The sequence below is a fragment of the Cygnus olor genome, chromosome 10, assembly GCF_009769625.2.
Source record: "Cygnus olor isolate bCygOlo1 chromosome 10, bCygOlo1.pri.v2, whole genome shotgun sequence".
Lineage (NCBI taxonomy): Eukaryota > Metazoa > Chordata > Aves > Anseriformes > Anatidae > Cygnus > Cygnus olor.
In genome coordinates this window covers 12,295,638-12,310,104 of record NC_049178.1, presented here as the reverse complement: position 1 = coordinate 12,310,104, position 14,467 = coordinate 12,295,638, and the positions used below count along the sequence as shown (strand labels likewise).

The following is a 14,467-nucleotide window of genomic DNA, read 5'->3' as shown; positions in this document are numbered from 1 at the left end:
TTCCGCTGGACTTCTGTAGGAAATAAAGCTGAAGCACAAGTGTTCATTTTCTGGCCCAGCCTGTTTGAATGGCAGCTGTGTCTGAGCAGCCAGGGGCACAGTGGAGGCATCCAGAGTGGCTGCTGCTTTTTTTCTCTCTCCAAAGAAGTACTAGAAAAAAAATCCTGCTCATCAAACCGTAAATACCTGTAAATTTCAAATGTTAGGAATTTGTCCTGTGAGCATCCTTATTGCCCACCTTTAGTTTCTTCTTCATGTGAGACGCTGAGTCAGGCTCTCATATACGTGTATTTGTGAAATCAGCCTCACTGTAAGATTTGTTGCAACTGCTGCCTGCAGTTTAGTTACAGTCTACATTGGGCCTCTAGTAACTCAGCTGGTTCAGCTGGTTCAGTACCGGCCCCTTTTGCAACCATTTTGAGTCACTTCTCTCTCAGGAACGTGCATTTTAATAATGTTGGTGCACAGGAGCCCCAGGCCCAATTCGTTTTTCTGTTCTCTTCTAGGGAGGTTTGGTGAAAGAAGAAATTATCTGTGTTGTCTTCTTTAACGTGATGCAGTGAAACATAAACTCTAATAACATCTCCATGTCTAGAAATAAATCTCTTACACGTCCAGTCCAATTTGTGCAGAATTAAAGCCATTTAACAAAGGGGACAGATGACTTGACCTTTGTGCCCAAGAAAAAATGGAAAGCTATAATCTTTTTTCAATGGCTGTTAAAATGAACTATTCTCCTTCTTCCATTAGTGCCCTGGTCCTAATCTCCTTTCAGAATATATGCATTCAGCAGCAGCTCAGGAGGAGGAAGATCTGTGGAAGGACAGATCTGTGTGCTCAGGGCATTTTTACCCATATCTCCACGCATAAGACCAGTTTGCTGTGGCAGAAATTCAGCAGGCAAACTTGAGAGAATAATTGCAACACACCAGTATGAATAAATAAGGGGTTTAATGATTGTCCCCACTTTTTGTTAAACTCTTAACGCATGAGGGGTAAACGGAAAGGATGCTGTTCATCAACATGGCTGTTAGGAGGCAGAGGTGAGCGCCAGTGCTTGGGCTTAAACCTTCACCAGTGCCGATGGGGATGGGAAAGGGAGGTGGTGGGGACAGGAAAGAGAGTGCTTAGGTCAAGAGGAGCAGCTCATGAAGCAGTGCTCTTCAGGGGTGTAACCAGCCACATCATCGTGCAGCCCATGGTGGGGAGCCAAGGAACCGCACCAAAGCTGATGATCTGCATTAGGACCTCGGAGAGACTCTACCTTCTGCTCCAGGAACTGAAAGGCAACTCCACAGGCTGCTTTTTCTGAGTTAAGGGAAACAAATGAGGGCAGTAAGGAAAAACGGGCCATGCAAAAGCAAACTGTCATGATTGGCAGGAAAGTGAAGCCCAGAGATAGCAGCTGAGGAGACGAGACAGTGCAGAGATGTCTCTGCTTGGCGCTTGCATTACTGAGTCCATCCAGCATGTGCCTGCATGGGGCTTGTTGTGATGTTTTCTAAATATGGCTTCTTGTGCAATGAAAATCTGGTTACTGAGGAAGCGGAGAGAGATCTGAAGCTGCAGCTGCCATGAAAAAAATATGGTCCTTGCAGTTTAATGCTGAAGCACAGGATTTGTCAAACAGAGTTTGCTTTCTCTGCAGCTCTGGGGGCATTTGGAGAGTTTGTGGGAGGATTACGCCGTGCTCACAAGATCAGTGGGAGCGGATGGTGCCTGCGAGCAGTGCTGGGATGGGTGGGTTTCCTCAGGCACCGATGATGTGCAGAAGGCTTGGGGAAGGCTGTTGTAGGTTTTTATCCCATTATTGTCCAAAACCTCTTTTCTTCCGCCACTGCATTGACATCTGAGTTTCATAGACCTTTTTCTGTTGTGTCAAGTATGGGCTAAGAACTTAGAGACAAATGGGAGAGGTTTAATTACTATAAATGGATTAAATGGTTTTGTATATACACCCATAAGCTCTGTCACTTATGTTCAAAGTATTTCATGTTATTAGGAACTCTGTTTTTGTCTAGATGCAGCCACACTTACTCTTTTGATTTTTGTTTTTCAAAGCCTGCTGACTCTGAATTTCCTTTTGAATCCACAAAATAGAAACCCCAGAGCTGGAAGTGGACATTTTAAGAACTTTATAGAGTAGGTGCTAAACTCACTAAATGTTTAGCAAAGACTTTGAAATAGTAAGTATGTTGGTCAGAAAACTTGACCTTAAGGATTCAGATAAGAAAAATGGATATCCAGTGTTAAAGACGCTAACAGATGACCTTTAGAAGAGATCTCTGGGTGGACACACTGGCTAAGCTGAGTCCCTCTCCCAGGTTTGCACGCTCAGAAAGCCCTGGCAGTGCCAGCACCAGCGAGGCTCCCACCTGTGTGGAGAGCACAGAGCCCGGAGGAGGTCTCAGCTGGGAGAGTGCCAGCAGTTGCAAGGTTAAGAGCTGCGATGTTCTGCTGTGGGATGCTGTTCGTGCTCAGCTGAACAAAAGAGACACTTGCAATCTTGCTCATTAGCTAGCAATTCCCCACAGAAGAAAATTGATCCAGACAGCGTGGTGCAGGGGTTTGGGAGAGAAAACTCATTGCCGCTGGGCAAGGACAATTGAATCTACCCTGTGCTGCCCAGGAGCAAAAGGAGCATCAGTGAGAGGAGAACAGGGACCTGTACCTGGCGGTGTGTTTGAGGCACATCAGAGGGGATTTGTGGCATTGGGACCTGGTGTTGCAAAGCTGCAGTTCCTGGGACAAGGGATTTCTGGGTGATGGATGCCACACTGCAGCTAAAGCTGTTGTGTGGCCATGAATAGAGTCTGCCACATTGGTGCCATGTTTTAATTTGCTGTTTGCCATAGCGTTGGCATCTCTTCCTGTGTTGGTGGCCCTGTGTAATTGCCTGTAAGCAGCAGCGTGTAAAATCCCTTTTGTTCTGGTAAGCTGCAGTCCGCCCTTTTCATACGTGCACCCTGCGACAGATTGCTAGCCAAGAGCAGCTACTAAACATCCAAACGCTGAAGCCAAGAGAAGTGCTCGGAGCACTCCTAGGCACGTGTAGAAGGCATCGAGTGCTGTCCTGGGAGGGCAGCAAGGTGGGAAACAGCACAAGGAGGTTTCCCTGGTGCTGTCAGATAATGCCGATGGTCTCTGTGGGAAACTCGTGGCTGGAGGCAGCTTCTGCACGTCGCACAACAGACTGCAAATGGTAGTGACATCTGTGTGCTGCCAGCACAGCTTAGTCAGGCCGTTGGCTCAGGACACAGAGTTTTTTAAGGGGAAAGGGTGGATATCTGCCACTTTGCGTCAAGTGTCATGAGGTTACACGGGGATGCGTTTTTGCTGCTGGTGCTTTACACGCCACGGTTGCACTGTGGCATGTTCAGAGCCAGTATGAGGCTCTTTCCTACAATCTCCTGCCTTATGCTTCTTACTTTTTCTTTCTCTCACTTCTCCTCCCTGCCTGTGCTGATTTCTGCTCCCCTGGGTGACATCAGTCAAGGTGCAGAAGAGCGACCACCACCACTGCTGGGACCCCTGCGTCAACTACTGTCACACCCACCACCCCGGGCACTGCAAGACGCCCACCTGGAACCAGACGTCTGGACAGGATTACTGCAAATGTAACCCCAGAGCACGGTGTTGTCCCTGTTCCTGCATGTGTTCGTGCTGTGCCTCTCCAACTCTGTGGCCTGGGGTGTCACTTACTTCCTCCAAGGGCACCTGGGTCTCTTGCCACAGGCCCAATGCTGAGGTGCAAAATCAGTATTTGGTGCAAAATCAGTGTCTGCTGCCCTGTGTGCACTGAGCTGGTAACTGCAATGAGAGCGGTGTGCTGGGCAGACCCGTGCTCCCATCCCCTTATCCCACACCCCTGTGCCCTGCTTTCATATGGGCAAGGGAAAAATTGAATTACTGTGAGACAAGGAGGGCAGCCCTGGTGACATGTAGGAACGTGGTACACCAATGCATCCAGCTCAGCCCTAGTGCTGCACTGCATGGTAGAAGGACTCCGTCTGCTTCAAAATCTGTTTGTAAACACATCTCTTGCAGGAAGCAGATTCTGTTCAGCCCCAGGCTTCTGGTCTTGGGGCAGTGAGGTAGGCAGGAAACATTGTGCTGTGTGTTGGGAAGTAAGCAGGGGAGCCCAGTTGCTCAGCAAGTTCAAGCTCTGGTTTCTCTTCCTATGTATTTAAGGTTCATTAGTGCCATTGTGCCAACCAGCTGTTGGCTGCCCTGCATCAGTGACACATTTTTCACCTGGTAGCCTCAATGGCCAGTCACTGGAGTCTCTTCACACCAGAGAGCAATGTCCATCTTGAGCCCAAGCCCTCTCTGATAGCTCTCCTGGAGCTGCAAGCCCAGGACATGGGCTCGCCTCAACTTGAGCCCTGGGAAGAAGGAACTAGTCCAAAACTATTAGGAGCTGGGTGAATATCTATTAGGTGAACCCAGCACTGCATTTCTTTGTGTACGCTTTAACACTCTCTGTATTTCCCCAGCTCTGGTGACTGCCAACTTCTCGTCTCCCACCATGAATGCGCAGGGCTTCCCCTGCCAGAACTCCAACACGCTACCTCGCAGCTCCCACCCCATGAGCCCCCGCACCACCATGCTGAGGAGGAGGCAGAAGAAGAAGGAGCACAAGAGCTCACGTAAGAGTGGTGAGGGGCTGGGGATGGGTTGGACGGGTGCACATGCTCTCCTTACTGTCCTTACTGCCCTTGCTGACTCTTAGCTGGGTAGGACAGCTGATCCCAGCACTGCCAGAGCCTCCCTCAGCCTTGGTCACCATCCTCACCACAACCAGGTCTGTGATGTTGACTTGGCTGCCCTGACCTTCTGCCTCTCTCTTCCTCACAGTGTCGCTGGCCTCCAGCACGGTGGGTCCTGGTGGGCAGATAGTCCACACGGAGACGACGGAGGTGGTGCTCAGGGGAGACCCTTTGAATGGCTTCGGACTTCAGCTCCAGGGAGGCATCTTTGCTACCGAAACCCTGTCCTCCCCACCTCTCGTCCGTTTTATTGAGCCTGACAGCCCGGCAGAGAGGTTAGAGACCTTGCCCTTGGATGCTGATGGTGCTGCTGCTGACCATTTCATGGTTTGGTTTGTTTTCTCTCCTCAGAGGCTCATTTAGATATTTACTATCATCCTTGTAATATCTCCCATTCTTCACTGGGCATGGTTTACTGTCACTGCCATTTCTGCACTCGTCGGCTGACCGCGGCCTCCCTCGCATCCCAGGTGAACGTCTTGGCACCAGGCTACGGCTGTTCTGGGAGGAGGAGGAAGGGAGCATGTGTCTGTGTGAGAGTGCCATTCCCATTCCTTTTATTTCTTTTTCTTACTCTTTTTCCTTTTCTTTCTCATTGAAAGATAAAGCTTTTGTCTGGTTGCAGTAAGGGGAAAAACATATACAAAAGAATAGAAAGTGTTTTTTGCCTGGTTTTGTTGTAGCAGAGCCCAGCTCTATAAATTGACCTAAAAGTTTTGAACCACTGAGGAGGGCTCTGTTTGAGGGGCTGGTTGAGGTGCATTTAAGCACTTCTGCTTTCGGCTTGATAATTCTGGGAAAAGAGCAGAATGGAGGAGCAGCATTAACCGCTCTGCGTGACCCCTGGGGAAACGGAGAGCAATGAGTTCTGCAGTGGCCGAACCTCAGCATGGGAGCTCTGGTTAAACTTCTTCCAAAAGCTTTGCTGGCTGGGTTTAAAGTCTGCTCAAGTGCCTGCGCACTACAGAGCAGATGCCCTATAATGATGCTTCTCTTGCTGAATGGATCAAGTCCCAGCATGGGACTGGTGTTTCCTTTTGCAAATGCAAGCTCTTGCTGTACCGTCCGGTCTCTCTGTGTGTCTCCAGGTGGCCGATGCAGAGGCCGGGAGGAGCCCGAGTGCCTGGCACTGGGGTGTGTGTGAGGCCAGGCTGGGAGGACTGGTGCAAGGGACTGGAATAGGAAAATGTGTTGTCCCAAGCGAGGCAGGTTAAGAGCGATTTCAAAAGCCTTTTATGTTTTGGCTTCTTTGTTTGCAAACAAAGTTAAAAAAGCAAAGTGGTGGCATTTTGCTCTTTTTTAATCCTATATTACCAGGGTGAACTTGGCTCACACTGCAAAGCCCCAAAGTCCTTTTATAAATCAGGCAGCAACAAAGCCTGCTGTCCCCCGGGAGGAGGGAGATGTGCTGAAATCTGCCTGGCTTGCTTTATCCTCTTGCCAGGCCTGGAGCGAAAGCAACGACTGGTGGTGTGGACTTGCCTGGCTCTAACATGTCACACACACGCTGCTCTCCCTCGCCACTCCCACCCAGCAGGATTCGCACTCTCTTGGCTGCCGCCCTCTGCTTTCTGGTGGCAGGGAGCAATCCTCTCTGCGTCTGCAGCGTGGATTTGATTTGGGGATTAAATCTCTCCAGTGTATTTCTTCCTTTCCTAGACTGTGCTGCTCTTCCTAGCTGGCAGGGAAACATTGTTTTTGCTCCTTATCTTGAAGTGGTAAGTGTACTGGGTTTACAGGGAGGTGAAAAAGGCAGTTTGGTGTTTTCATTTCACTTTTTGTTTCTTGCTGTCCCACAGAGCTTGTTTGCTCCATCCTTGCTAGATACCTTTTCCCCTGCCTTGACAGGTTCTGCTGTAATCACAGCTCAAGGCATTGGGGCCATTTTTCTCCCCTTTCCCAAGTCAGGCTCTCAGTTGAGGCTGCTGGACTCTGCTTTTTTGGGCTGTGGTTGTTGCCCTTTGCAAAAGTGGGTGAGCAGCAGGGGTAGAGGGACTGGGCCACCTGTATCTGTCATGCACGTTCACACACTCTTGTGCAAAGCCTGTGAACCTCAATTTGCTGTGCACAGGACATGATCCACAATTGCTTTGCCCATCTGTCCTGCCCTGGAGGAGCTGCCTCTCGGGTGTTTAGCAAATCTGAGCAGTACTGGTGAGGACAATGTCACCCTCTTTTCAGGGAAGTTGTTTGCCTTGCGTTTATTATCTGCTTCGTTTTAGCTTGCAACAGGCAGTTTCAAGCAAAAGCTGACATCTCCCTGACTTGTGATTTGTTTTACAGACAATAGTCTCTAACAGACATTCCCACCCCACCCCTTGTTTTGTTTCCTGGATGCAAGATGAAGCCTTTAGGCTCAAAATGAGACAGTGGTTCAGCCCCTGTTATCAGCAGAGAGGGTCTAATAGGAAGAAGCCTGACGTCCCTTCTTGGCTGCCTTGAAACAAGAAGCTTTTTCGTCTGTCCTCCCTCAGCTGTCATTGACAGCAGTGGGAGAGTATATGCCTTCTCCATCCTGGTATCCAAAATCAATGCTTCCTGCTGTGTTACGTGTTTTCTAGCTCTGCTCAGACACAGTTGTTTGATCATCGTGTTTCTGGCTTTTGAGGATGAAGAGTTTGCAAGAGGGAAGTTCAGCAGCTGGGTGATGCTGTCAGCACAGCTTTGATCGTTTGGGGGCTGTGACCCACCCAGCGAAGTACACACACAGATGTGTGCATTTGAGCCATGCATGTTGACTCAGGGGTGTGTAAGGACATGACACGGTTTCTGCAGCCAGCAGTGTGGCTGTGGTCACAGCTGCTGCTGCTCGCTCCACAGTTGGAGTGACTGCACAGATGCTGCTGATGATGAGTGAGATCTTCAGCACATACTCAGTCCAAGGCTTGAATTTTCACTGCTGTGTCTAGCAAGACACCTCCACTGTTCCACTGCTGTCTTTAAGCCCAAGGAATGAGTCATGATAAAATGCAAATCTCTGCAACCCGAAGGAAACCTTCCCGTCATGGACTCCAACACACCCATAGGGCTGTCTTTCATTCTAGGAGATGATGGAACTCCTGTTCTTTGATTTTTAAGCACTTCTCCTCCTGTGATCTCCAGGTACTTTCTGAGCTCTAATGTTAGACTGTGCATCTTGGAGATGCATACACTCTTTGGGAAAGCCCTCTGAAAACTTCATGCAGGATCCCATAGCAGAGTCAAGGAGAGGTGTGCAGGAGCCTTGTCTCCCAGGGCCCTGTACCCATTGCAAGGGCACATGGTAATTGGAAACCAATGGTGAAATTGTTTTGAAGAGTTAACGAGGCATGTCAGATCTCCTCACCGTTGTGGTTGGAGGTAGGAGGTTGTGGCTTCACTCCACAAACTTTTATAAACCTGCAAGACTGGGGTTTAAACTGCCATGATCAACTGAGGCTAATATTAAATAAAATGCTTCCGACCTAATAGAGCTATTGGCTGTACAACACCACGGCAAATTTACCCTGAATGAAGAAGCACAGGAAATGGTTGTTTTGTGAGGAGACAACTCTGGAAAAGGTGGCAAATGTTGGCTGTGTGAAAGAATCCCATGGTCTGCTAGTCCTTGTGGCTGAAACAGCAGTACTGAAAGAGGTTGTGTCCTTGTGGTACCTCAAAATGCTGAAGCGATCTCTGTGTTGATCCCTCCTTTCCAAAAGGTGCACAGTGACCATAGCTATAAAGCTCTCAGTGCTGGAGGAGACCTCCCTATTGTACTCCCTGCCATTTTCAGATTTAAAAGCTGATATTTCCAGACGTAGTTATGTAGCTGCATATAGCCACAAGTCCAGTTAAGGACTGTAATTAAACAATGTAATGTATTCACAAGGGTGTATTCATTTATACTGCATGGAGTTGTCTGTCCTAATCCAAGTCTCCTTGAACAAACACTTCTGAATTTACATCTCCTAAAATAGCCAGCTGTTTTCCATGAATGACATGAACTCAGGCACCAGAGCAAATATACTGTAAGTTTAATCCCTTCCTACCTCTGAAATAACCTCCCTAGGCTGTCTCCAAACTTGCTCATATCTCAGCTTTTGATGGGCCACAGACAAAAACTGTCGTGCTCGTGCATTTTTCTGAAATTTGGATGTGTGTGTGTTTTCTTGGACTTTTCTGCTGTTAGGAAGTGACCAATACAACCGGTACCCATTGCCTTTAATGTTACCTTTGTGTGCCCAGAAGCCACAGTACCGTGTTCTTACAACTCACTCAGGTGTGAGTGATGAAGAGAGGCTGGAAGGATTAGTAAAAAAAAACAAAACAGAGAGAAAAAAAAAGCTGTCTTGCATGAAATATCAGTGGAAGCTGGCTTCTAGAAAGGTCAGGGCAAAGGATGTGGTTGATCGTTAAACAGCAGGGGAATAAAGATTGTCTGACGGAGGCTTAAAACAGGCTAGCTGATGCCTTCATGGTAAAACAACTCCAAACGTAGAGGTGAACCTTAGACTTGTTCCCATAACCATTCAGACCCTGAATCTATTTCGGAAACCACCCTGTAGCTTATGTTAGTGATGGATGAGTGCTTTCCCATGCTCTGCTCGAGTGGATGGCCTTACAGACAGGTGCCAAGTGGGAAATTGAACAGATGTGGTTATAGCAAGCAACTGATGAAGAGTGTGGAGAAGAAGGAGGATGGGCAACCTATTGCCCATGGCCAGTGATGTGGAACACTACGCTCTTGTCATTGTAGAGCCGTGGGTTTGTGCAGATTAGCTGTTGGAGGTAATGTGCAGGATTGTCTTGCTGGGGTCACAGTACATTAAAAAAAAAAAGAGAGAGATTGGATAGTGAATGTAGCGGTTCATGTGTGAACAAACATTTCTTATAAATACAGAAGAGCCTCAAGAGGCAAACCATACCGTAGCAGTACATCTCCAACATAGCCTTGCTGTCATTATTCTACTTCCAAAGTGAAAAAAACTGCAGATCTATGCTCTTTGAGAAAGTGGGTCTAAACCAAAAAGCCCAAAGTGCCAGTTGTGGTTATATTGGCGGGCTATCACATCAGAATAATATTGGCCTTTCAGGGCAGTTAAACAGTATCAATGTACATTTGGCTTCCAGAAATGCAATTACAAGGGATAAATGATTATCCAATTTGCTGAGACATTTCAGTGAGTTCTTTGGATTGTAGCTTCAGTATTAGCCATGTATTAAGCAGAGGACTCTGTGCAATTTTCAGTGCCATTAGTTTGGTTTCCAGTGGATGCAGGCACACGGAGAGAGATGTATACTATTAAATAGGGTAGGAGGGCTCATGTCCTTGCAATTCATCACTCGCATGTCTTGGCCATGGTGTTGACTTTTAGGAGGGGAAGGGTTTCTTTTTTTCCCTGGAAGTTGCAGGAAATAAAAGAAATATATATATATTGTTTGAGAGTGAAGTATGTTTGAGCTTAAGCAAACCACAAGGGTTTGCTGCCTTGTGACCTTCCAGGGGCTCCTGGCCCTGGGACACACATTGCAGAATGAGTTATCATCTCTTTGAGGCCACTTCTGCAGGATCTGTCGGTACTCTGTGTGTCTTCTAACAGATTTGTCTGGCAAAAGTAACTCATGGCTGGGTGTGGGGTTGTTTTTTTCCTCCTTTCCTCCTTTTTCCCTGCCTCCTTGTCCCTTTCCCCTCTTTTCCCAATACGGACTGCAGGTGTGGGCTGCTGCAAGTAGGAGACCGAGTCCTTTCTATCAACGGCATTGCGACTGAGGATGGGACTATGGAGGAAGCTAATCAGCTTTTGCGGGATGCTGCGCTCACGAACAAAGTGGTGCTGGAAATTGAATTTGATGTTGCAGGTAAGTTGCCAAAGGACTTGCTGCTCCTCATCACCTGCCAGACTCTGCCAGTGCCTTTGCTACCATGTAGGATGGAGTGTGTTCACAAAAATACATGAGGTTTTTGCTAGAGCTCAGGCAAGACTGAAAAGACCCTGTGAGAAGGGTCTTTCCCATTTATTTGTTGTTCTCTAATGTGCATTAAGAGAGAGGGTCCTTCCTCTGATCCTTCCATAAATGCCGCCTTCTCACCACTTGGCTGAGGTAAGCCTAGTGAGTAGATGAAGAAGCCACCTGCTCTTTAAACATTTGATGATTAATATGTGTAATATTTGTATTAATCTATGGCCTTGAGGAAAGGAGGGAGCTGAAGCAATTGGCTGGAGCTAAAGTGCCCTTTGTATTTGGAAGAAAAGTCTTTTTCTTTTACATTGACAAAGCTGCTTCAACTTCAACCGAAGTACAATGTGATGTGAGCATTTCACTTGATGTTCAGAGCATGTATTTTTAATGAGAATCCAAATCTTAACCTGAAGTCCTTGGGGCCTCAGAGAACAACCTTATTTGAACCAATAAAGCTGAGTTTGATGGGCTTGTTTTTCTTGGTTTCAAAGAAACCATCCATGCTGCTGAAAACTCTCTCCTTTCTCCTGTTTTCTTTTTGTCTGTTTTTGGCTTTATAGAGTCTGTCATACCCAGCAGCGGCACTTTCCACGTTAAATTGCCCAAGAAAAGAGGTGTGGAGCTTGGAATTACAATCAGCTGTAAGTATTGCTCAGACTTGCTCTAGCAGTTGCAAGAGCCACTGCTTTCCAACCTGGCACATCAGAGGGGCCCAGCAGAGAGAGAAAAGGTTATGTGGGGTTCCCTGGTAGCACTCACAGTGCTTGTGATTTATTCCCAATTAAATTGGATGTGTGGTTCTTGCCTCCAAGAGCTAGAGACTGCAGAAAAAAACAGCCGCTGAAGGGTCAGGGCAAAGGATGCATCCCTGAGGAGCAGCTGAGCAGTTGGTGTGCATGCAGACTAATATTACGTTAGGTTATTAGTAATATTATTTTTATTTCCTTGCTCACAGTTGTGTTATGTTCCTTTTAAAAAGGAATTACTTGGGTCTGGTGGGAGCCTTGCAGGGAGAGGTGGAGGGAGGAGAACAAGTGCAAGGAGAACTTGCAGCTAGAGGGTAGAGAGGGGAAACTGCCAGGAGAGGAAGGAGGAGGAGGAGGAAGAGGAGCAAGAAGCTGTTGGGACTCAGAGGAACAGGGGGTCACTTTAGGGACAGGTGCTGGGCAGGGTTTGTTGCAACACAGGGAGTGGTTGCATTGACTAACCCCAGCTGTGGAGGGGAGATCGGCCTGCCAGGACTTGGTGGGTGCCAAGAGAAGGAGACATCAACCTTTTTCTTTCTTCTCTGTCTTTTGCTTGCTCTTGATTAATTTTCTTCATCTCTGTTCTGGACCTTGTTTTTCGTTTAAAGACCTTTGGGCCTCTGTGAGGAGATGATATAGGCAGGTCCATCCCAAAATTTTGGCATATTGGAGTGGTCTTATGCCTTGCACCAGTGAACTTTTCCTTTATGCAAGTGTGAACTGGTCTCACATCATTCATTCCTCTTCCACTGCTGGGTAACTTGAGTTGAATCATCTCAGGATGGCCATGCCCAGAGGCAGCCACCACATCTCAGATGGAACAAAGCAGCTTGTGAAACTGCAGTAAGGGGATCTTATGGCTCAGCCCTCAGAAGCGTGGACTCAGCTGTGTCTAGGGGATGGAGTCAGTAAGGACACTTTCAAAGTAGGTTTCATTAAAACAGATAGGCTATTTGCAATTACTTCTTGTCATTTACAGCATTAGTTTGTGAGTTAATTGGAGGTGCTTTGGTCTAAGGGGTGTGTGTCTTAGGAGAGACTTGAACATCTGCAGGGTGATGACTTTGCGCCCCATGTTATTTCTTCTCCCTCTTCCCAGCTTCCCCCATTTGTGCCATGAGGATATTGCTGAGAAACAGCAACATAACATCTAACATTTGGCTTGCGAGCAATTACTGTTTGAAGACTTCAAAGTGCCTTCCAAAAGCAGTGGGGTGTCTGTAATGCTGTTCACTGGTGGGAGAGTAGGGGCATGGGGCAGCAGCCCAGTGAGGCACAGTTCACGCTGGGTCCCTTGCCTGCTGCGTTAGCATTGCCGTCTCAGGTAGAAACCTGGGGTGATGGATCTGGGAGCAAACTGCTGGCTTGAACGTGGCCAGGATTTCACTCCTTTTAAGCTTCAAAGCTTAGATTTGATCTGGGGCTGGAGAGCAAAATGAACCTGGAGTTTGCCAGCAAGAATATTAGTTTTTATTTGTGGAGTCTCACTGCAATGGGATCTGCTTTGGATGGGCATTTACACTTCAAACGTATTTTAATGTTGAAAATGTTTTCATTTGAAATGTGTTTAAAAAATTGATTTCACACACTTTTGGGATATCATTGCTAAATAAAAAGAAACTGAACCCTGGGTTTTAAATAGTTAGATGCCCATTGTCAGCTGCAAAGCAGTTTTTAAATAATATAATACATTCGATCTTTCTGATTGTTGCATGTGTTTACAGGCCATTGTTTAAGCAGTGCATATGCATAAACTTAAGATATACCTCAGTCCTTCGCTGAGTCAAAACACAAATTGTCTTTACAAATGGAGCAAAAGATAGATATCCTGAAAATGTGGTGGCAAGGATGAAATGCTAGTTGCATCCTTATTCTGTTTTCATATATCAGTCCGCATAAGCCTACTTCCACAAGACCCTTAGCGAATTATATCATCATTTTGTCACTCTGTGTCTGACTAGGCAGATAAATACACCAGTTTCAAACATTAAAACCAAAGCAAGCAGACATATGGTAAGTACCTCCTGCAGAGACATGATGTGCATGCAGGAGTGTGATGCAAGCAGCAAGAAATAAGAAGTAAAAATAACCCTTCTCTGTTTTGCTCAGTTCCTCCCAGTCCTGATTTGAATGCTTGTATAGATCTAGAAAGAGCTTTATAGCTTCCTTCTGACAAGGAAAGGCATATAGCTACTGTTTAAAGTAGCAGAAACGGGGCCAGATTAAATAAATGACAGCCTGGGGGAATCAGTACAAGACCTTTACTGTCATGGCCACAGACTTGGGTTTGATCTAAAACTTTGTGGCACACTGTAGATGAAAGATGAGTTGCTCTCATTGAGTTTTACCTCTTGGCTTCAGTGGGCTCATATGCAGACAATTCCTCTGTCTAGGAAGGTTTGACACTGCCTTCTTACATGGGCAAAAAGTGTTACAACCTGATCGGAGAAGTGCTACAGAAATAAAAGTGGTCACGTTCTGACTGTGCTGTGACTCTCAGAGCTAATCGGGAGATGGGCTAAATAAAGGTGGGGGCGAGCAGGAGTCTTAATGGATGCACTGAAAGAATTCATATAATGGAGCCGGCTGCCCGAGGAACCATAAATCTGCTGGAAAACCTCATAAAACGGATGGAAACCCAAGAGGTTTCTGTATGAAGAGGGCAGGAACATGCTGAAAGGCACTGTGCTTGCTCCTGGTCAGGGGTAGGTGCTTGCTGAGGGCTCTTGTCTTCTTCAGGGTCTCTGCGTTTGCTAGGAAGAGAAGGCTTGGGGCTGAGCGAGACCCCAGTTGTGGCCTGTGCACATCTATTTGCATGTAGCATTATTTCTCTTTCCATTCCTCAAAGGATGAGTAGGAAATCCAGGGGATGAATCTCTTACTGACTCTGCTTTGTATTTCTGTGCCACCTTGGTGCCCTTAAACCTTACTTCAGTCTCATTCCTTTGCTAAATGAAAATGAGCAAAGCAGCAAAGCTGCCTTGTGTGCACTGCTTCCTTGTGCTTCATGCAGGGGTAAAGGGACAAGAA

General features: G+C 47.0%; 1 protein-coding gene across 1 annotated transcript in view; it reads left to right on the top strand.

The window, feature by feature from the left end:
- The window catches only part of GRIP2 (glutamate receptor interacting protein 2), a 103,441-nt gene that overhangs the window by 60,739 nt on the left and 28,235 nt on the right, over nt 1–14,467 (top strand). Inside the window, 5 exon segments of the mRNA XM_040568428.1 lie at nt 3,492–3,617; nt 4,497–4,649; nt 4,858–5,044; nt 10,444–10,589; nt 11,252–11,332. Of these exon segments, the coding sequence (XP_040424362.1) occupies nt 3,492–3,617; nt 4,497–4,649; nt 4,858–5,044; nt 10,444–10,589; nt 11,252–11,332 (693 nt within the window).